Source organism: Bicyclus anynana, chromosome 2 (genome assembly GCF_947172395.1).
Source record: "Bicyclus anynana chromosome 2, ilBicAnyn1.1, whole genome shotgun sequence".
Lineage (NCBI taxonomy): Eukaryota > Metazoa > Arthropoda > Insecta > Lepidoptera > Nymphalidae > Bicyclus > Bicyclus anynana.
The window spans coordinates 19,095,806-19,120,166 of NC_069084.1; the positions used below are offsets into that span (position 1 = coordinate 19,095,806).

The 24,361-nt window shown below is 35.6% G+C and overlaps 2 protein-coding genes across 2 annotated transcripts; both read left to right on the plus strand.

Annotated features, from left to right (window-relative positions):
• Positions 1-20: 20 nt before the first annotated feature.
• LOC112058457 (uncharacterized) lies at positions 21-2,037 on the plus strand. The gene is made up of 2 exons (XM_052885618.1): positions 21-50; positions 822-2,037. Exons 1-2 carry the CDS (start codon positions 21-23, stop codon positions 1,821-1,823), a joined length of 1,032 nt encoding a protein of 343 aa, XP_052741578.1. The 3' UTR covers positions 1,824-2,037.
• Positions 2,038-4,403: 2,366 nt separating this feature from the next.
• On the plus strand, positions 4,404-24,344 carry LOC112058397 (uncharacterized). The gene is made up of 6 exons (XM_024099192.2): positions 4,404-4,597; positions 18,200-19,387; positions 19,593-19,799; positions 20,005-20,167; positions 22,851-23,003; positions 23,509-24,344. The coding sequence occupies exons 2-6, from the start codon at positions 18,214-18,216 to the stop codon at positions 23,591-23,593; spliced, it is 1,782 nt and encodes a 593-aa protein (XP_023954960.2). The 5' UTR covers positions 4,404-4,597; positions 18,200-18,213; the 3' UTR covers positions 23,594-24,344.
• Positions 24,345-24,361: the final 17 nt, after the last annotated feature.

A 24,361-nucleotide genomic window follows, 5' to 3' on the forward strand; every position in this document is an offset into this window, starting at 1 on the left:
ACAAATATTTTAAAAATAATATGACTCAATCACCAACTCAAGTAAAAAAGGTAATAAATAGTAATTATAAAATTAATGAAAACTTAAATAAAATGAAGAAACTACTAATGAACTACAGTATAGTTCAAAATAATTTTATTAAAAGAATGTTCAATGTTCTTATGTCATTAAAGCCTAAGAGAAATGAGACAACCATTGCCAAAAAGAGTTTAATAGTGGGCAATAAAAAAGAGAACAGTTCAGATGCAATAGAGATTTATTCGAAAAATATAATTGAAAATCTCAAGAAATTGAAGAATCTCGCACATAAATTGAATTCACAAAAACGAACAAAAAGAGAAGCAATGGAAGACTCTGATGTTGTGGAATATCTTTTAATACTAATGGAATATTTGATGAAACTAAAAAAATATTTAAATAAATCGCCAGGTATTTATCTTCCAATACATATGATAATATAATTTGACCAATATTTTCAGGTAAATTGTATAACCGATTAAAATTAACACATACTATTAAATAACTGCTTCGTTGCTACAGTGTTTATGTGGTTTATATACGTGGCTTCGGACCACAGGGTCCGAAATGTTGTGCTTTTCCCTTTTTATCAAAATTCTTAGTAGTAACCTAGAGTTAAAAAGTTGGTGGTTAATGCCGGATTTATATTTGTCTGGCGTGTCGTGTCGTGACGTATCAGTACAGAATCTGTATCATACATTTTATTTTTGACTAAATTACAATGACTAGGACTGTTTATCGCTGTTACAAAGATAAACATTATTGCCATGAGAGGGAGGTCCTGTATTGGATCTCTCAAATAGTCTGACAATGATATAGTTTTTTTTTCAGAAAACGATGGTGTGGATTTATTGATTGAAGCAATCAGAAGCGTGCCAGATATAAAGGCTACGAAGAAAAAAGTACTTGATTCAATTCCAGTGCAAATAGAAGAAGAAACTACTCAATCTATTTTAATATTGCAAAGAACTAATATAATTGCAGATGAAGCTAATGACACATTAAAATCTGTAGTTGCTCAATTAAAAACCTTTGACACAATAGACGAAGAAGAAGAAGAAAGTGAATATTACCAGTACAATAAAAATGTTCATAAAAGTAATAACATTAAACTAAAAGAAACGCTTGAATCAGAAGATATAATATATGCAACTACTACACCATTTTCAAATATTCGTGTAGCAAAAGGTGAAAATAATAAAGAATTTTCAAAAAAGTTGTACTCAAAAAAGGGGGACAATGATAAGGGGTTTAAATTATTTATTGAAGACTCAGATGACGACGATGAAGTAACTTTAACCACAATAAACCCTCCCGATTCAATTAAAGAATTAGTTACATCCCAGAAACCAATAAAAACAACGACTAACTTGAAAGACGAACAAATAACGTTACACGATGCTAATGATTCATATCGACATCAAAATATGATTAAATTAGATTGGATAGAAGAAAGTTATAATCACGAGGATGAACGTAAAGAAGTATCTAGATTTATAGAAACTACCACACAAAAATTAGCACCAACTCATACAAGTTCAGAAATTGTATCACGAACTACTAAGAAGAAAAGAGCAAAGTTAAATAAATATGACGATCCTACAAGTAGCATATCTAAGGAAAGGATAGAAGAGGATATACAAATAACTAAACATTTAAATTCGGAGTATGTAATGTACAAAAAGCAAATGGATTTGCTGAATTCGCTAGACTACGGAACAGATAACATTGAAATGGAGGCTGAGAGTTTAGACTTTAAAGAAGACAAATCTAACTCGGAACAGTTTCCTTCGTATCTTGTTTAAAATATTTATATTTTTAATTATTATTGATAGAAATAATAAGTGATAAGTAGGTTATGTTTTAAAATGATTGCAATTAGGTTTAAAATATTTGTACATATATTTTGTTTATTTGTGTTTATATAGTTAATAAAGTTTGTTGCATCAGATTAATTTTAATTTTTTTTATCTTGTTTTATTAGTTAACTAAAGTTTTCGTCTGGCTCCAGGTCTCAGACTGGGAACAACATTGCGCTTAGAGCACACCAAACACGTAAGTAAAGGGGAATTGCCATCCTCGGCCCAGACCTACCCTAACCACCCGGCAGTTTACTTATATCTAAAAAAGTCTTTAAAAATGAAATCAATTTTTTCAAAAAAATTTGCTGCAACAACGTTTTACGACATTCTTAATTCATCTTTAATTTGTCCACAACGGGGACAAGCATCTTTGACCATACAGCCTGATTTTTATTTTTTGAAGACTTATGATTGATTTTTATGTTCGTTTTCTTAATTGGTAACAGAAAATATAATACAAAAAAAATACAGCTTCAATTAATGTTACTTCGGCGGCGGCGAACAATTTGCCCTAGAAGAGTGATAAAAAAATGTATTTTTCTTTAAGAAACATACTTTTACTAAGCCAATTATTTATACATCATAAATACTTTAGTCGGGCCACGCTCATTGTATCCAACAATACTTTACACTAAGAGACAAACGAGTAAAAAGATATCATCCCTTCCTCTCACGTAGGGGAGGAACCTAAAAGCATTTTCAAGATTTTATTTGTTCGAATTTGTCGACAATTGTACTGTAAATACACATACTTTATTCAGCTTTCTACTATATTATATCAGCTTTCTAGTAATAATAGTGTCTGAGTAAAATCGCGGACATACAGAAAGACAGACGGCAATTACGAAACTATAAAGGAATCCTGCTATTTGTGCGCTAAGAAGCCGTCAAGAATGAGACAGAATGATGAAACGAGCTATGATGGAAATTGCCATCTAACATTTACAGGCGTTTTATCGTTAGTGGTCATTCGTTCAAGTACATTGTACAAGTCGCTTTAATAAATCTTCGTACAAGCACTAATTATTCTAATATAAGCAGGTTAATATATATGGTAAGACTTTAATTTGACTTCACTTTTATTTATACCATTGCTTGCTTATCTAAAGACATCCAACGACATATTACCGACTTATCTCAATGGGTTGCCAAGCTGAAGTCCGAGCGGCGAGCACATGGTTTGACCGGCCTTTGGGGTCCCAAGATTTGACCCGTGGCTGTACCGGAAACAGCAGTGTTGGTTCGCCCTACCATGTCTCATTAGACATGATGGGCGAATAAGGCTCAAGACCTGGCTTATGGAAGTCTTTACATCTGACGTGAAAGTTCTTATAGGAGTATGTTTAACTGTACACACAACTACTGTAACATAAACTATGCGCCCTCCATCTATACTAATATTGAGAGGATTGAAAGGAAAAATTTGATAGGCTCCGAACCGATTTGAAAAATTATTTATCTTTTGGGAAGCTAAACGATATCAGGTGCTATATTTTATCCCCGAATTCCTACGGGAACGGGAACTACGTGGATGCATTTAAAATAAAATATAAAATCGCAGAGCAGTAATAGTTCAGAGACCCCTTACGAAATGTTCCGCGCGAGCAGGCGCGCGCTGTCGGCTGCTGTACAATTAACACGTACACCTACGAATTAGCAGCTACCACAGCATTCGCAGATCCTTCCTACATTGTGAAACTTGCCGGCATAATTCGACAAGCGCGCAACATCGGAAGTGCTGATAATATCTGAATGGTCGTCCAACGAATACTCTATTGTTCTAATCCCCAACGTGAAAGAGGGTTATAAATTTGCTGTGTGTTTGTCCGTCTATGGTTTTTTTTAATACTATATATGTGCTTGACTTTCTCTATGGTGCGGAAACGTGGTCCTTGCGTCTACAACACCGTCACCAGGTCGAATAGAAGGAATACAATAAGGAACTTAAGCTAACTTATCCTAATAACTAACTTATCCTAATTACTATACAAATTATACCCAAGTGGAATGGTGGCAAGAATACTGGCTGCATTTCCGCCTTGACAGCCAGGCTTCCGTCACCAGTCGAGGCAACTAGCCGCGGTGAAATAATTCGGTGAAATTTTTTGGCACTGCGAATTTATGACAAATATGTAAATCTCAGTCAGAGAGGCATACTTGAGCCACTTACCGGTTTCAGATTTTTCTGCTGCGGCTCCCGGTCTTGTTCTTGCTCAAGTTTGCTTTTATTTAATTTGATTATACCTATAGATAAGCTCATGCTGGATCATGATAACACACAAAAGTCAGTATCTAGATTCGGCATAAAATGGAACACTATTGTATATTCAGTCATCTTTTTAAGTTATCCAACTTGTATGAATTACGAAAAATACTACACGATGTTGTTCACTTTTCTAAGCTGGGAATCGAACTTTGCATACTCAAAACTATTGACCGGTACGCCAGGGACTGTACCAAAACCTACTAAGGCTTTCAATTCAAAAGCAATCCCCCGCCAAAGGCTAACCTAACCTTCCAAGTTTAAACATTTCACTTCACGTGGCGCCAGTGGCAGGCAGTGCCGTACAAGAGGTTTTTTTTAAATATAAAAACGCGCGAAATACCAACGCAAAGTAGTTAATATTAAAAAGTTTGCGTAACTTTTAAATACTGTGTACAAGTGATTGACTTATGGTAAAAGTGCTGTGTGTCGTGGGGACTTTTTATTACTTTACGTATGTACAAATATTTTATATTATCATCATCATCAGCTCACTACAGAGTAAGGCTTCCCTTCTTACAGAAGAGTTCCCACCACGCTGCACCTTTGCAGGTTGGTGGGCTTAGGGTGACATAATGTTAAATTCTTTAATGATCGCAATTAGATGTTAATGACAGTGAGCGGGACCGACGACTTAGCGTGGTCTCCGAGGCACAGGGGTGCGTCCAACCTACTAGCTTTGGACTCTGAAGTTTACTTAGATGAAAGAAAAGCATTTTCACAGGCCGATCCAGGACTTGACGACTTAATAGTCAACCTTGATGTTTTAAAAGCTTATAAACTAAGCCTACTTGAAACAAATTTTTACATACGTGATTGCTGCAAGGCAGTAATTATTCACGGCTAGACCTAATCAAATCAAATCAATATTCATTTATTTCAAATAGGCTTAGTTTACAAGCTCTTTCGAAACGTCAGTTAATATTATTATACTTAAGATAATGGTGATAATAATTAGTCAAAAACTTAAAATTGAAGTTACGAGGAATATCATATATTCCGAATTTCATTCGGACGAACATTAATTTATGGCCGAAACCACCGGTCCTTAAGTTATAATTATGATTATATTTATTCTCATATTTATAGAATTATATTAAGTGAGGGTTTACTTGGAAATCAATTGCACTTGCACACATTAGTGATCGTTGATGTCTTTTGTATGGAAGAACAGTTAATTGAAAAAAGTTTCTATCAGAAGTAAACTTTTAAGTTTTTAATGGTGTGATAATAATATGTTGTAATTGTTAATTTAGCAACAATAATAAATCTTTTGTTGCGTTATATTTGAAGGTTATCGTATTTGGTAGAAACATACACAACGAAACGAAATCCTTATTTTAATGCAAAGTTGTGAATCTTTTCAATAATTTGTTTATCAATAAAAAAATTGTACATATTTTTTATTACCTTTCAAGTTTCATGCGATTTAAAAAAGACTAGTCTTTTCATGCTATTATTATGAACAAAGAACTGAATTAGTCACGCAAGGCTTTCTTCAAAACACCCTCTAACTACTATGACTAAAGACTATGCTATTTAGTTAAAAAGCAAGCCCAGTGCTAAGTCCAAAGAAGTTATTCGCAGAAAGCAGGCGTAGCCAGGCGCAGGCTCGTATGTTATAGCGGCCACAGAGCCACGAGCAACAACGCCTTGCGTCACCGACCTCTCGCTGTAGTTCAAGTTGTCTCTGCTATTTACTTCATGATTACTACAGTTGTTATTGGTTTTGTGTATGTGCCGAAAGGGATGTGGATTTTCATCCTCCTCCTAACAAGTTAGCCCGCTCCATTTTAGACTGCATCATCACTTATCATCAGGTGAGATTGTAGTCAAGGGCTAACTTGCAAAGAATAAAAAAAAATGTGCGTTTAGTGTTCTTTCTTTTGTAGTAATTTTTATGTACTAATAGACGACGCTCGTGAGTTTCACAGATCCTGCTGAAACCATGACTTTTTTCTGGATAAATCCTTAAAACTCCATGTGTTATCAGTAGTTGTGGCATAAAGGAGTAACAAACATACTTTTTAAATTAGGTTTTTCACAAATCCCGCGGGAACCATGGATTTTTTCGGGATGAAAAGTAGCCTATGTATTAATCCAGAGTAAAATCTATTTTCATTCCAAATTTCAGCCAAATTGACAAAGTTTCATACAAACTTTCATTCCCTATTTAATCCCCTCGGGGGTAGAATTGATCAAAATCCTTTCTTACAAGTACACAAACTTTTGTCTTTATAATATTAGTGTGATCAGTGGTGTTCAGAATGTTTTCACCCAGGGTACGCTTCTATGCGTATGAGCGGTACAAACACGAGTCCCCCGGGAGACATGGCATTCATACATCTACTCGGATGAAGTGTATAAACTGAATGTGATAGCACTGTCTTGTAGGACATCCTATCAACTTCAATCTTACATGATCTCAAGTACACCGCCGTTATGGGCCTTAAGTAGACAAACAGACTGATAGGACAAAAAAATCTGTAAATAACTATAACCACTTGATATAACACAGTTATTTTGAAACCACAGACAGACAATTATGTCTAGTAATGATTAAAATAAACTGAGGAATCAATCAATGCGAGGTTTTGCTTTCAGACAAAACTAATTGTGCAAAATAAAAAAAGCAAATTGTGATAAATTCGAATACGATTGTCACATCAACGGCATCTTTAAAAAATGGTTTAGTTAACGTAGCCAAGGTCTAAGGTTTCATTTTGATAGCGCTGGCGCAAGATGGCGGATCGTTTATTAGCAGCCATTTTGTAACTCCGCTCATAGAGACGAGTTTGCTTGTGATAACCATCGAATATTACAATTTAAAGCCACTAGAGAGATTTGTTTTTATATTCTGTAACGTTATGGCCGTGCTGCCGTAATAAAGCTGCAATTGACATAAGGCTTAATTTTAACAATGTCAATCAATAAGGCACAGCGTGCTTTATAGATTGACATTAATGCCGATAAGCAGTATTTAGAGGCTAGTGTAACCGAACTACATCACGGGGTATTTTTGGCAATAATTTAATATAATAAATTATTATAGCCGTGAGAGCTCAGTGGATATGACCTCAGCCTCCGATTCCAGAGGGTGTGGGTTCCAATCAGGTCCGGGGCATGCACCTCCAACTTTTCAGTTATGTGCATTTTAAGAAATTAAATATCACGTGTCTCAAACTGTAAAGGAAAGCACCATGAGGAAACCTGTATACCAGAGAATTTTCTTAATTCTCTGCGTGTGTGAAGTCTGTTAACCCGCATTGGGCCAGCGTGGTGGACTATTGGCCTAACCCCTCTCATTCTGAGAGGAGACTCGAGCTCAGCCAGTGAGCCGAATATGGGTTGATAACGTAAATAGGCGGAAGGTTACATGGACTTAGCATTGTCTGTGCCATAAGTTGAATTTGGGTTCATGGTTTCATCATTTTAGTTCTTTTGTAAGAAAATACGTCTTTCTAAAATTAAAAAAGTGTTTATACTACATATTATGCTACACCGAGGGTTTTTAAAAGTTTTCAAAGATCGTTTTGAAAGTTTTCATATGGATCAGCTTCCACCTTCACACAGGAAGTAAAACTATAAGAAGTGTAAACAGTAATTGTTATCAATTGTAAATTATAATACTGTATGACTTTTTCAAAAGAGCAACTGTTGAGTTTCTTGCCGGTATCTTCTCAGCAGAACCTGCCTTCCGAACCGGTGGTTGAATCTTGTTACATTTTTTCATTATAAAAATACTAACGCAGGCATTTATCGGATAAAAAGTAAAAGTGTATCAAACGGAAGGTTGTGCGCCTAACGGGTGACAACACGGGATACTATGGCGGGCGATCCCGCGACGATGTATTGTGACATGTAAGGCAAAGTTTACAACATGAGCTTTAAGTGAAATTTAACCATTGTTCATACAAGATCCGTGATTTTTGAACTTTGTTAGGTTTCTTACATTATGATACATGATACTAATTAACCAACGAGTAAGTCGGTGAGTTTTCATAATACAAACTTGAAAATTTAACGATTATCTTTTAAAAATGCGTAAATAATATAAAAAGTATAAATGTCAAGCTGTATGAACTATAAAATGGTTTACATATTCAAATTTTTTTCTTTTCAAAAGTAGTTTTATTTAATAAAAAGGATGATGATTGCATCGATGTAGTGTTTGTGTGCTCAACATATTTTTCTACTTTCGGGTGTTTTGATAATAATTTTGCGTAGGTATTCTTTATAAATAAATAAATAAAATCAATATAGAATACGATTTCAAATAAATCAGGTTCTCAAGAAATGATTGATGTTTGATTTTGATAGACATGCGGTCGAAGGTGAAAAACTAGTCCGTATGTTTCCGGCTTCATATAGCGTGTCGGGCGGTGTCGTAACCGTCGGAGATATTAAATCGATTGTGATTTGAGTTACACTGATAGAGTTCCCGTAACGTACTGTGTCATTCGGTTCAATTTACTCTGTGTTTTCTGTTATATTTAGTTGAGTCTCTATAATATTAAAGATTTTTAGACATATGTTCTGGTCTCCATTTTTAATTAGGTAATTTTTTGAGGATGTCAATACGGCTTTCAGTTGTTATTAAATGAAATAACGAATATTTAATTATTATATTACAAAATATTAGTTTCGGAGATTACCGCTACGTACAAACCTAAAAATTTAGCAAATAAATCTAAATTCATTCATTAATCATACTCGTAAAGTACAACATTGATGGTACTCATGTGACTCAAAAGCTGTTGTATGTTGTCGATAGTGTTGTGACCGGTGGCTAAGCAATATAAATGACTTGAATATTTTTATATTTAATAATTTTTATATAATTTTTGCCTATTATATATGTTATTAGATATACCGTATATTCTACGCGAAATAAACTAATATAAGAATTATATTCCCATATAAATTTTTATATTACGGACATTTTGCATAGTTAAATTATTTTCCATTTTAGTTAGAGAACTAAAAAAATATAAATATTTTACCTCGGTCAAGTGGAAACCCATGATTAAAGATCGGTCATTGCACAACGCAGAGTGCACCAGCAAATGTCAAGGTGCCGCGCTATAGCGAACCTTTATTTTGAGCCTCGTTGTGAAACATCGACAACTTTGTTCTTCATCTAAATGACCATCATGTCAGGGTTCTGTAGTATTTTATTAATGGTTGACAGTGCAAGCAGTCGGTAGCGATGATTTGATGATGATGTTCTCTTGCTAGGAACTGTAAATATTGTCACATACTATCTTGTGAACTTTATTTTCGGATATTTAATGATCATTGCAGTATAAAATTTTAATAAAAAAAATACAACCGACTTCAAAACCTAAAAACGTTATCACTAAACTAAAAAGCGAAAAATAACATCATATTATGTTCTACCTGCTGATCAGTATGAAGTCGGTGCTAAGCCGGTGATGTATTAATTCAAGCCATGTGAGAATATCTTATAGTGTTGTTTCATGTGGTCCTGTCAGAAATGGCTTAAATTAAGACAACACCGGCTAAGCACCGACTTCATACTGATCAGCAGGTAGAACATAATATGATGTTATTTTTCGCTTTTTAGTTTAGTGATAACGTTTTTAGGTTTTGAAGTCGGTTGTATTTTTTTTATTAAAATTTTCATTATTTTTCCATTTTTAGTGTAAAATTTCATCTCAAACGAATACAGACCCCTAATAACAGTCACAACCCATCCTGGTACAAAATTCTCAGCAATACAAATTAATCAAGCCCAAGCACAAGGTAGCTACCGTAAACCGTTAAGGGGTTCCCTTATGTGACCTTGGTCTTCGTCATCAGACCCCTAATAACAGACACAACTCATCTAGGTAGAAAATACTCAGCAATACGAATTAATCAAGGCCAAACACAAGGTAGTTACTGTAAACTGTTAAGCAGTTCCCTTAATTGTCCTTGGTCTTCATCACCAAACCCCTAAATGACAGTCACAACCTATCTATGTGGAAAGTTCTCATTAATACAAATTAATCAAGCCCAAACACAAGGTAACTGCTGTAAATCGCCGAGGAGTTCCCTCGCCTGTTTTATGGCTCCATCATCAGATCGATTTTAAACCTTCATGAAATTGTAGTGCTTAAAAGTACTAAATGGAAAAGTTTACGAACACACTAGACACCCATATAATTTTCGAAAGTTCCCCTCAATTTCTCCAGGATTCCATCATCAGATCTTGACATGATGGCAATGGGACCAAATGGGGACTATACCGTTTCAAACAAAAAAAGAATTTTTGAAATCGGTCCAGGCGTCTTTGAGTAATCGGTGTACATACATAAAAAAAAAAAAAAAAAAAAAAATACCGACCGAATTGAGAACCTCCTCCTTTTTGAAGTCGGTTAATAAGATGAAATGACCAAAATTGAGAAAGTTATGCTTAGATGGAGGATTTATTTATAGGGCGAGGATTAATGATAATGTTAGAAGGGTAACGTGAAGGCGAATGTTCCGACCAAGAGTACCCTAAATTGACGTCCTAAACTTGTTTGAAAGGGTTAATAACAGTGGAAAAAGCAAGGCAGTTGTAAGGATCGTAACAAGTAGAAGGACGTGGTATTTGCCGCCCATACGGAATGAGGTGTAATGAAGATGTATGTATAATTGTTAAAAATAAGAGTGTGAATATTTTTTCATGTCTTTTAGTCAGATAATGAGTAGTTTTTTCTCTGTTTTACGCGGAAATCTTCCAAATTTATGCGCAACTCAAATCAACAACATACTCTCAACACGTGTATCACTTCGATAAGTATTATCAGAAGATCATCATCATCTATACTTTAATATATAATGCTGAAGAGTTTGTTTGTTTGTTTGTATTTGAAAAACTCTTTCAGTAGATAGCCCATTTATCGAGGAAGGCTATAGGATATATATTATCCCCGTTTTCCTATGGGTTCGGGAACCACGCAGGTAAAACCGCGCGGCCTCAGCTAGTCATTTGATAAAATAATCATATACTTTGTCGATTAATGTTAAACACATACCTAATGTAATTTGAAATCTAGTACAAAGTTATATTGACTTTTGGACTAGTACGATAGGATAAAGTCCAAGTATCTAGAGGCATAAATTACATCATAAGCCATCGAAATTACAAGCAACAAGCAACTGTTGCGCGGAACTTACAGACAACAACAATATGTCCTCGTCAAACCGATTGATCTAGTTTGTGTTAGTAAACAATAAATCTTGCGCCGGCCTCCGGTGGCGGTCACTCGATGGTTTCTATTTTGGCATTCATCTATTTTAAGAACAATTTACGACTAATACATGAGAAAACAGTTTGACAAGTTTGTTTAATATTTTTCTCTAAAGAAAAAAAACAGAAATTGTTTTTCCAAAGGTTGTCTTTATGATTGCTTGAGCACTAAGAACGCTATTGCGATGTTTTGTACAGCTATTTTTGTATCATGCTTTTGCTGTTTTATGTACAATACGACTTCTACTTCGGACTAATCGTTTATAAGGTTAATTGAAATTACAGGTTTTCGGTCAAAATATCTATAAAAATTTTGAAAATATAATACGCGTAGTTATTTCGATTTCGATTTAGATTCTGTGTAACAAATGTCATCCGGTGCCTATTGGTGGATATCACACAGTAGGTAAATGACATTTTGTCAATTGATTTGATGTTTATTTTAATAGGTGGATAATAAAGACCAAAATAGTGAATAGGCCAGAGATATTTTAGCCTTTATTTAGCAGTACTCATAAGTTACTAACAAAACGTGTCAATCTTTAACCAATATGAATGTCCCGGTGAAACAAGCTGTGACGCAATATTTGTTTATCTAATATCACGCTGCGCGAGACGTTGACTTGTTTACTCCGCGGTACGTGACGTAAAGTCTGCAATCCTGCCTCACTCGCAGCCTGGTACGCCAAAGTTGTCAGTCTGTCCGAATGTTTATTAACCGGGCATCACGCTGAAACTACTGAATGAATTGAAATGAAGTTGGGCACGATTTGGACCATAATACGAAGAAGGTTATAGGGTATTTTTAGTCGCAAAAATTAAATCGGAAGAGGATGAAACAGGGGTTGAAACTTTGTATGGAAAGTTGAAATGCGTATTAAAAGGTGTATGTCTTACCAGAAAAATACTAAAGATATGTCATTTAAGATTTTACAAAACTCTACCCCTACACGATTAAAAAGGGGTTCAAGTTTTTTTTATATGTAAATCGTTCATGTCTTTAGTTATATTTTTGTAAAATGATCCGTGGATTATTTATTATAATATAAAACATGCGAAAATATAAATAAAAAGGAATAAAATAGGGGTTAAAAATTCACATCAATTTCCACGCGGACGAAGTCGCGTGCGTTGTGCGTGCGTAGTTATAAAATAACATTGCTTACAATACGTCCGTACGGCCTGTGTACGTAAAGACGAGCGAAGGTTATTCAAAACGTCATAATATTTACAATTTAGAATTACAAAATGATATAAATATTAAAATTAAAACCAGTCGTGTGTGAGTCAGATACGTACGTATTGAGGGTTCCGTCATATTAACATTAACATAAAACTTTGTTTTCAGATTTATTTCTATTATATACCAGAAAAACTCTAAACTGAAGTTACGTTAACAAAGCAAACATGTTTATAATTGGCACCAATACTCGTATATGCAGTCTTCTAAGGTCAAGAGCTAACTGGATTTTAGAATCGATCGGTAAAGCCGCATGAAAGTTGTTAAATAAAACAAAAAAAAAATTAGATTTCTGTTCTGAGGTTCGATGTTTTATGTAGTCTTATTTTGGTGAAGCCCTTTTATTTTGAATGTTGTCTGTCCTTGGTAGCAATCGGTTTTAGCGTTAAGTAATGAGAGGGTTACCAACATACTGACATACGCATTCATACACGTGGTAAAAATGTTAACACGTGGTAAAAATGTTAAGAATAACTACAAAGGTCCTCAAAACGTCGATTTGTGAAAATTCGTTTTTCAAAAAAAACTTATAAGGTAATAATTAAAAGGTATAAAAAGGTAGTAACTAGCGATAATTAAAAAAAAATGCAAATCACCGACTACTCAATAGCGCAGTAGTAGATATGACTGAGAATGTATTTACAGAACAAACTCAATGACTTGATACAAATACTTACTTGCTTGTTTATTAGTTTACATTCGGTGAGTACCTACCGAGTCGGAATTGAACACCTTATAAACGGTCCGCTTACGTAACGGCCCGGTGCCGCGCCGGTGCCGGTTACCTCACGCCGCACCTTTTGTGCGCAGCCTAGGGCTTATATGTGCTCTTGCTAAATGCTAAACTTCTATTTGCAACAGATAGTTTGTGGAAACAAGTCTATATTGGACTTTAGATTGACGTACATTAATTAACAAATAATTTAGCTACACTTTTTTTATTGCCCGACCTCTGCCGTTGTAGGTAATGTTGTGGTTTACAGTAGTGAGGTCTTGGTCTTGGGTTCCATTTTCGGCTCGGGTCAATTTAGAGTTTTATTAAGACTAGTTGTAGGCATCGGCCTGGCTGGTTACAGTTTGCCTGTTACTAGTTACGGCCGATGACAAACGATTTAGCCTAAGCCTGGGTATAACATTTACCTCTTCAAAGTAATCCCGCTACCATCTTAAGTCTGTAATTGTATCGTCACTTAACAGGTGCGGCCGAAGGCACCCTCTGCACTGATTTAACACGGGTAGGAGTTTAGGGTGATAAAGTTTGTATAGGTAACGTTAGGGTCTCTACAAATACTCTAGCATCCCAATCCTGTACTGCTACTAACTTCTTCGTGCGGCTTATGCATAAGCCGCACAGACTAACCAGTGTAACAACAAGGCAATTTTATGTTATATGTGTCATTAAATTCTGTAAGTAATCGTAGATGTGTAATAAGTGTTTCCCCCGAACTTTTTAATCAGTTTTCCGAATCGGCTCCCACTATGGAAGCCACTAAAACGTATTCACATCAAAACAATATCAAATTATAATTTATATTATAAGACTGAGCCTGCGATAGTCAGACATACCGTATTTTAGGAAGCTTGAAAGTTTGTTAGCCCTCGCTCTTACCATGGGTAAGTACAGCAGCCAATTATGGAGTTTGGACTGTGGTAACTTTGGAAGATAGCAGGTTTCAAGGTCAAGACTATTAATTATCAAGGTTATTCGTCCAAATATAAATAGCATTTTTGTAATATTTCCCTCGGCATGCTATGAGAAATCCAAGTCCAAGGGCTTGTTGCCAAGGAAGCCAAGGACTGGGGACATGATTCCTCATGATATAATAAATAAATAAAATAATGAGAGACTAAAAAATACATATTTATTGAAAAAAAAATTAAAAAAATATATTTACAATGTACCATTTTTGTTTCTAATTATATTTATGCTCTTAGGAACCAATCTTCCAAAAATAGCCATTTTTCTCTGTCTTGAGCAATTTGTTTCCATTGCGGTCCAGCTATTTTTTTAATGTCGCTTTCCCAGCGTGTGTAGGATCTACCTACACGACGTTTGCCCATCGGTCGCCTTAATATAAAAAAAAACATTCCTAATACGAGGTTTGTCTGGCTGCAGCAGGTCTATATTGTCTACTTCCCACGCTCCAGTTTCCGAGCGCTGACGCAACCGTCCGACGCGTTCAAGGAACACGCTCTAACAATTGAATTATATTTACATTGTTTTGATGCATTTTCGGATGTATTCTGTTACCGTCAAGTATCTACGTTGCGAAATGCCGCGGTTCTGTCGACCCGATACTGTAACGAGACGCCGTGGGTACTTTCAGCGCGGTGTATGTTCCTTTATTGCGAAATTTTTACCTGACACTCAATATACCAGAACAGTATAGGTGAACTTTACCGTTTTTTCAAGGAATTTTATTATTAGCCATGACTGATTTTCCTCTGCCTCGCAAGTCTCTTGGTTCGAACCAAGAGGTCCTAGGTTAGACCATGACTTTTCTTTCTACCTACCAAGAAATTCTCGAAAATAGCCATGTATTCAGTCAATCTAGGTTTAGATCCGGTATTGCGATCGTTGTAGGATATTTTTTCTACTTATTAACTTTAGATTTAGACTTAACATCAAAATATATAATACCATAAAATGTTGTATGTTATGTTTGTAAATATTTGAAATCTGCATTTTAATAAAAAAGAATCCCGAATATTTCAAGTTTAAATCAGAATTAAACCCAGAATCAAGGCTCAAAAATAAATTATGTGTACCCTACCAACACTTGGCCTTGTATAGGGATAATGTGTATTGCTCAGCTATACGTATTTATAATAAGTTGCCACCGCAAAGTTATGACATATCATTTTTGTCTTTTAAAAAATATTTATTGAAATTATTATTATATAAAAATTATTACTGTGTAAAAGACTTTTTAAATGACAAATTCTGAATGCAACAATAAATATAATCAGTTATGATTTTCTTATAAATTATTGACAATTTTAATTTTAATTTCTGACATTAATTTTTAATTTTTGACTTCATTTTTTTAATTATATGACATTGATTGATTTAATGTTGCATTACACCTGACATAGCATTTATATTGACATTGTTTAATTTTAATGGATTCTGATAGTATATTAATTATTTATATTTGATGTTAAGAATGCTTCGTCAAATTATGCTAATTGTACTTGTATTTTTTTTTTATTTATTTATTTATAGCATGTTCACCGATTGAATATTTAATTATTGGAATTTTGGAATTATTAGTTAGTATAATATTATTTTTAATATTCATACACCTGTCAAGGTAGAAAGTATGTATGTCTATAGCAAGTTCTGTAAACCTTCTGTACTTTCTCATGAATAAATAAATTATTATTATTATTATTATTACGTCCCCACCTCTCTTCTCAAAGAAAAGTCGTAAGTTTATAAAGCCTGTGTTTGGGGAGGATAAAAGCCATCGAATTTCGTATATTAAAATTATCATCTAAATATTAATTTCGTCCGTTTTTAACGTTCTTGAGGCTTCGATATAAAAATGATGAAAAAGGTAACAGATCGAACAGTTTCGGGCCACAAGTAAAACCATTTTGGAGAGTGCACCCCGGAATCGATCGATTATTTCCTTTTTCGTCACAATCAACATTCTATAATGATACGTTTATAATATCAATCCATTTATTAATCAATACTACTATTGTGTTTATACATGAAATTTTGATTTTATGTGGATTTGGATATATTGAACCGATTTTTAAAGTTCTTTTACCAATGGAAAAATGTCGTATGCTATTTTAACACCGGACTCCCACGGGAACGGAAATTACGTGGTTGTAACCGCGGGGCGTCTGCTGTATGATGTCTATGTTTGCTGTCTATAGATAGTCCTAGCACGACCTTAATTCAGTTTTATTAGGTATATCGGCGATGGTTGGCTCGCCTGATCGCCGCCGGGCTGAGGCTGTGGCGCCGTTCACTCCGCATTCCATTATTTCGTGGTCAACCAGTTTTTATACAAACAATATACTTTTAATTTACGTACTTACTACTTACTTAAAGGGAGCATCCACTTTCGAGGTAACATTAGCCGCCCAAGTTTAATTTTCTGATTGTGTAAGTGCCCTAGGCTCCTTATGGGACCTAAGCGGCGTCACCGGGGGGGAGGCGTCCCCGTCCAAGTGTGAATACCTCTCTGGTGCAGTTGGTTCTAATGTGCTTCACAAGGAGGTTCTGGGTTCGATCCTTAACTCGGGTTTAGGATTTTATATTCTCAAAATTTGATCAGGTCTGATCTGGTGGCTAGTTACCGTCGCCAAGCAACTTAGCGTTGTACGATGCCGTGTAAAAACCGTCAAAAGTATGGATAGTGTCCTTCTTCTTACTAATATTATAAACGAGAAAGTATGTATGGACGTTTGTACTCTTTAATACCGCAACTACTAAACTGATTTGGCTGAAATTTAAAATGAAGACAGGTAAATAATAATACATAGATTACTTTCATCCCGGAAAAATCCACGGAATCTCGGGCATCCGCTGCCATCTTGAAATGCATTGTCACTTAATTATCAGGTGAGTTTGCAATCAAGGGATAATTTGTCATTGAATAAAAATCGACTGAAGTAAGCAGTATTACATAATTTACTATTTTCCCATAACTGGGTTTGTTGTGGGCTTTTTCACAAACTAGGTGCCTACTATTTTAAGACTACTTTAATTAATTTGACTGCCTCGTTGGTGCAGTGGTTAGCCTATTTTGCTTCGGGCCACGAGGTCCTGGGTTCGAATCCTCAGTCGGGTTATACAATAATGAGCTTTTCTTTTTAAAATTCAATCTAGAGTTGGAAAGTTGGTTCACCCACGGCGTTCCAGCCCGACACCCCGTGCCTCAGAGTGTACGTAAGGCCGTCGGTCCCGGTCTTTATCATGAACTTATAGTTACTTTAATTTAATTTAGCTACTAAAATAAACCATTAAAATAGGCTAATAGATACACTTATTTCACACGTTTATGTTATATTTTATTTCTATTTTATTATTAAAGCAGTTTCTAGTTGAATGTATTGATGTGGAAAAAGGTCACACGAATGTGGTATCACCTCGTAGATATTTCTGGGAATTTCTTTTTATTATCGTTGGAGTCAATATAAAGCAAACTTCTTCAAATAAAATGGTTTTATTTTAAAGAAATAACTTTAACTGGTATTTAAATCATAATTGGGTAATGTGATCAAAAGCAAACTAAAGAAATCAGACTTGGTATATATTCGAACCATTGCTATCAAATAGAATAAAAACTTTGTTTTGAAATACCCTTTTCTGTTGTCTCGTACTTTGACAGCGTTTATAATTATCACTGAAAGAACTTTTGCAGATGAAAAATTAAAAAAAAAAGAAGAAGTAGCAAAAGAAAAATAACCCTTCAAAAAACGTACTCGATTAAATTAACCATTTGCAGATGTAATGGACAGAACGATATGATGAAACAGTACAGTCTATTAAGCATTTAGTTCAATGACAATACTTTTGCATTTTTTCCACGTTCAATTAATTTTTATTGTTTCAGATGGACCAAGTAAAATGTACCACAGGGTGCGGCGAAAAATGAAGTTTGAAATCAGTGCCATATTAATTTTAAGTTACGTAACGTTGGTGTTCACTAAAGCCTTTGATATAAAAATAATTAATGATAACATTGGGGATGACATAGGAAACGATATTATAGATTTCGATGATGAATATTCAGTTAAATATGACAAGAAATATAAAGTACTCCCATGGAGTTCAAACGGTTTTAAGAAAGACACCTACAGATATACTGTCGTTAAAGATAAGCTCGAGCTTCAGCATGAAAATAAAGAAATCAAATCGGAAGCAGCGACAATGGTTACCACTACAACCAGCGTTAACTCCATTACAGACACAGTCGAAAAGACAACTGAACTTAGTGTTATTCCATTAGAATTATTAAGTACAACAGAGAGCAGTGCAATAAGTCCAATCGAAAGTACAACAGAATTAGATTTAACAGTTATTCCTTTAAGTACAAGTGAGAAAACACCTGCTGAATTAATTATTAATCAGACCGTAACTCTACCAGTATCCACAGAATCTTCAGAAGATTATAATTTAACTACGTTTTTTTATGAAATGACAACAAAATCAAATAATTATTTAAATGAGACTACAACAGAGAACATAATAAATGAAACGTCAACGGAAAATGTGTTTAACGATACTGTAACAATTACGAGTACCACGTTAAATGTAAATGAAACTACAGAGATTGGGACTACAATTCCAGATACTTATAATGTTACTGAAGTGATTACTGTTCTTCCTGATGCTAATGCTACTGAATATGTCACTGATAATTTCCCATCTACAACAGTAATAAATGAAGTAACTAACATAACTGTTAGGAATACGAACAGGACAATCAATCGTGAGGACTATGACAGTACAGAAATCAACGCAGAAGTTCCAATATTTACTGAGTTAGATACTGAAGATATTTCAGAAGTTCCAGAAGATTATTATGATTCAAAAGATGTCGTTACGACGTCTGCACCTAAAACGGACGCTTTATCTGTGATATTTGGGTTCGCTGGCAGTGTAGTAGAGAGCGTAGTAGAGAGTGTGGCAGAACGGGTCGTGCCCAAAGGGCTGATTGATTTGTTCAGGCGAATGCAAAAACAGAATGAGGCTTTAGAAGCGGAAAAGTTGAGAAGTCGCGAAGAGAATGGAGGAATAGGTAATATTTTTTTTAATTATTTGAGTGAGACTATTTTGTAATTTACGTTTTAGTGATTGATATTTTACGCTACTTAATACTTTTCAAAAATCTTTTGTGTTGCGTTTACAAACGAACACAAAGGTATTTTAAAAATGCTAGGAAAAGCATTACAAAATAAAATAATTATTTCCGCAAATCATATTAAGTTTTTTTTACGTCATAGGTCAATTCACCCGAGGCGTGATCAAGACGATATCCTCGGGTCTGAGCAAGCCCCTCAGCCAGCTCATGGCGGGAGTGAGAGACATCGGCTCGCTGGACAGCGACCGCGGCTTCATCAGCAGCTTGGCGTCAGGCGTCACCAGCGTGGCCAACGTCGCCAACTCCATGGTGGATGTCTTCAAGGACAGAGTGCAGGCTATTTATCCTGGTAAGCTTTATCCTTCATTATCATTATCACTGACGGACATTCACTGCTGGTTATGTCTCTTGTTAGAACTTCCAGACAAATCGGTTTTGAGACATTTAAAAAGCTTTATGTTTGTTGCCTTGCTATTGAATAGATGCAGGTATTAATTTGTGGAAGTACACGCAACCGAAGTGGAGTTGGTTATGACGATACTTCTGTCTCCCAGGTACTATCTGGTGCGGGGACGGGCACTCGGCGCAGGCGCGCTCGGGCGAGCTGGGCCTGTTCTTCTTCACCGACACGTGCTGCCGGCAGCACGACGCCTGCAAGCTGTACATCGGCGCCGGGGAGACCAAGTTCGGCCTCACCAACACCGGCCTCTTCACGAGGTGGGTATCTGAAACAATCTACGAAATAAACAAGTTTGAACTACCTTCCAGTTAAAGTCCCATTAAAATTAGTTCAGCCGTTCTAGAGAGTATTAGCCCGGACAAACAAACAGCCACGCAACAATTTAAAGTTTGTTTAAGTTTTAGTATCGTGTAAATAAGTATAAGTACTGAAGAAAACACAGTTATTGTGAAATTACACTAATTAAGTGTATAAATAAAAATTTTTATTAGTGTAAAAGATTACACTTACATTTTTATTTATTGACTAGTTGAGGCTCCGCGGTTGCACCCGCGTAGTTTCCGATTCCATGAAAATAAGGGTTTAACATATATCCTATGACACTCAAAAATAACATGTTTTTCTAGTGCTAAAAAACATTTCAAATCGGTTTAGTAGATCCGGAGATTGTCCCCTACAATACCACAAACTATAAGTCTCTTTATTATTATTATAGATGTATCGATAAATTTAACGCAATGTTGAGTAGCCATAGTCATATCTTGTTTTACTCACGTAAATGAAATATTTAAATTCATCATGTTAGATGTAGACATGACTATATTAGGACTGGGTTACGTAGTACATAATACAGAGTTTTGATTAAATCTCGTTTACGAAGCAACTTGCACAACGTATGTTTTATTGCTGTTGTCAGCTCAAATTTGACTGGAGGCAGTATATCATCTATCTTGACGAAATGTTCACATTCAGGTCAAGCTTTGCTTGTCACGTTATTATTTCACGAAACACACATTTAAATGGACAAAATAATTTAAATACAAATTTCATCCACACTTTGGACAGGAATTAGCCAATGGTACAAAAGTTATCAATGTTAAAAATCGTTTATTAATTCAAGGTCGAAAAACTTGATGACTTTTCATCACAAAGATAAACGGAAATTACAAACATTCGGCTCTTTCGTCTGCATACAGCTATAATGACAAACAGTTATATTGTAAATTGGTCAAATAGAAATTTATTTTATTTATGAAATTTAGTTTTTCACAAATCCCGCGGGAACCATGGATGTCCCAGGATATTAGTAAATTATACATTGCTCAATAAACTCTATCTTCCAGTAAAACTTCCATTGAAATCAGTTCTAGTGCTCCGTCCGGATTGTTTGATAACATGTGATCAAAAAGACCGAAATCAGTGATTCATATAAAATTGAGGCCTTATTGAAAACATAAGAAACACTAATTCAAATACAGGACTAAAAGAAACCTATATAAAATGCAATTTTGTATGTATGTACTCGTATTTATAAACCGTTATGGTTTTGTTTAAATCGCACGGACACCTCGCCTTGGTCGTGCAACAGTGTTACGTGAGTTGGTGGTATCTTTCTTTTATTGTTATACTCAGATCTACATGTTCTAAGATATAGTCAAATTATATTGTCCAATCAAGGCACTTGCGTCTTTGGCAGCGAAAATATAATACTTGATGTTGGGTTTAACTTTGACGAATTGACGAAAAAATTCTCTATGTTATATATTTCTAGTTTGTGGAATTTTTAATTGTCGTGGTTCAAAATAAATATTTATAAATGTCTATAGAAAAACATATAAACCGACATTTCATTACGAATGTAAGTAACCTCGTTGTATTATAATCAGCAGCAATTACATTATATAATGTGCAAGTGAGCCGACATTCAATTTGTCTCAGAGTTCTTGGAAGTAGCTACAATTGTCATTTTTGGGTTAATTAACAGTTACGTAAAGCTATAGTCGGGGATTCCCTTCAATTACGTACATTTTTGTACAATAATATACAACATAATCATTTGATAACTGCAGGTGCAGGCAGTATCTACAAGTTTAAACAGCACAGTCAAGGCAGAGAAACAATATAGAAAATGATTTTCAAGTGAAATTACTGAGGCACTTAGTTGGTTTTGTGGTTGACAGTTTTCTCTTTTGTTGCCTTACTTACATAGCAGATACACTTTATTGCTAAAATTAATTTACACATAATTCTGCAATGGGTTTTTTTTGCACTCTTTGTATAAGTACATCTTTTGCACGATTTTTTTTCTTTTTATTTTTTACAAGTGAGCCCTTGACCACAATTTCACCTGATGCTAAATGATGATTATAACTAAGATGGAAGCGGGCTAACTTGTTAGGAGTAGAATAAAAATCCACACCCCTTACGGTAACTAGCCACGACCGAAGCCTCCCACCAGCCAGATCTGGGCCAATTAAGAAAACCTCAATTATCCTAGCCCAGCCAGGAATCGAAGCTAGGACCTCCGTCTTGTAAATCCACCGCGCATACCACTCCGCCACGGAGTACACTCCGTACAATCCTAATATATATAAATGCGAAAGTGAGTGAGTTCGTTTATTTGGTTGTTTCGCTCTCACTCCTTTACTTTACTTGACTTTACATATCTTAACTTAATCATCAATAACACTTCAAAAAACTTGGTTATTTTTTAAAGTACAATGGTAAGAACTATACCCCATCAATGCATTTTTAAAAGCCATGCCACATCAAACTCATCGTTTGCGACGACGTTTCAAGGGATTGCGGATAGTGTTATTTTTGTATGCAATACATTGACTGAGTGCGTGCGTCGTCCTCTTGCGGCGCAACGTCTTGTGTCAACGCAACGCAGTAATAAGGCATCGTTCTTAGTCACCCCTTATTGGCCCGCTGTTCCAGGTCACACTGCAGCTGCGACGAGAACTTCCGGCAGTGCCTGAGGAAGACCAACTCGCTGGTGTCGGCGCAGATCGGCCTCACGTACTTCAACGTGCTGGGCCCGCAGTGCTTCCGCCGCGCGCACCCCATCGTCAAGTGCTTGCGGCGGACCAGGTCTGTGTGACCCACAGATACACATAATGGAGAGCTTCCGGCACTGCCTGAGGAAGACCAACTCGCTGGTGTCGGCGCAGATCTGTGTATTTTATATAGCGACTTGCGGACACCCGCGATTTCGTCTATCCTGAATCCGGCCCTGCGATAATATCCATTCTAAGCGGACATCTACTAAATATGAACTACCTCCTAACCAAATTTAATCTTTCTACGTTTTCGAGATTTCCTAGTATCTAACTGACCTTTCGCTTTATAAAGTTATATATTTCTATAAAGTTATAAGGACAGAATGTAAGTGGGTACCCATCGCCTATATCATCGCATGTAGAAGTATTATGATCTTCGATTCAACCCTGTTCCAATGAGGGTTGATTAACGAATATTGTTTCTATCACAACTACTATCAGTTATCAAAGATTGCGACCGGGTCCGATATCTTAAGGTCCCACTGCAAGATCACTTGTGTACCTACTATAAAACTAAAAATATATTATGTTCGCAGGATAACCGGGCTCAAATGTGAGGAGTACGAGCTGGACTACACCAAGCCCAAGATGTGGCAGTGGTTCGACAGCGAGACCTTCTGACACCAGCTGCCGATCGAAGGGTTGAGATGGCACATATCAACTATTTATTAATGAACCGTCAACCGTAAATCTGAGAGCTCTGGATAGTGACGGATAGTTTAGCTAGTCTTATTTTACGCGCAGATGAAGACATTCGACTTAGCGTTCCGGTACGATGGTATGATGATGACTTCACAGATAAGATCCCACTAGAGAGTCAGTGAATGTATGAGTATTTTTCTAACATTAATTACAAAAAAAAAAATGTTATCTTAATTCAGGTTGTCTACAAATTATGTCAAAAGTAAAGTTTGTAAGCTTAGATATCTACAATCAAACAGACAAGCAACGGATGAACAAAGTTGTATTATAATGTTAGCATAACACTAAACTATAACTTAGATTCATGTGCTCGTAGATAGTACTTATGTAGTAGTGATTTGTGTGACAGCTTGTTACACAGTAAACAGCCAGCAGGGAACTGTTTCCGGGGAGACTACAGGCACATGAGGCTCGATATCTCTGCCTCAGGTTAACGGGGCGTGGCAAGGCTTTGTACAACGTGTCCTTAGCATGTCTCGCGATTTGTAGCTCTGTTATAGGGGATGATATCTACTTCACATAAAACCTTACCTCGTTCCGCTCTTCATTCCGCTCTCCTTGATGTTTTATAGAACTATTTCATGACATTTTCAATGTTATGTTTTGCTCAGAAAATATTCGTAGGAAATTTTCGCAGGTTTCTTTTTTAAAAGCAATTATCTTTTTATTTTTTTCTGATACTCGTAT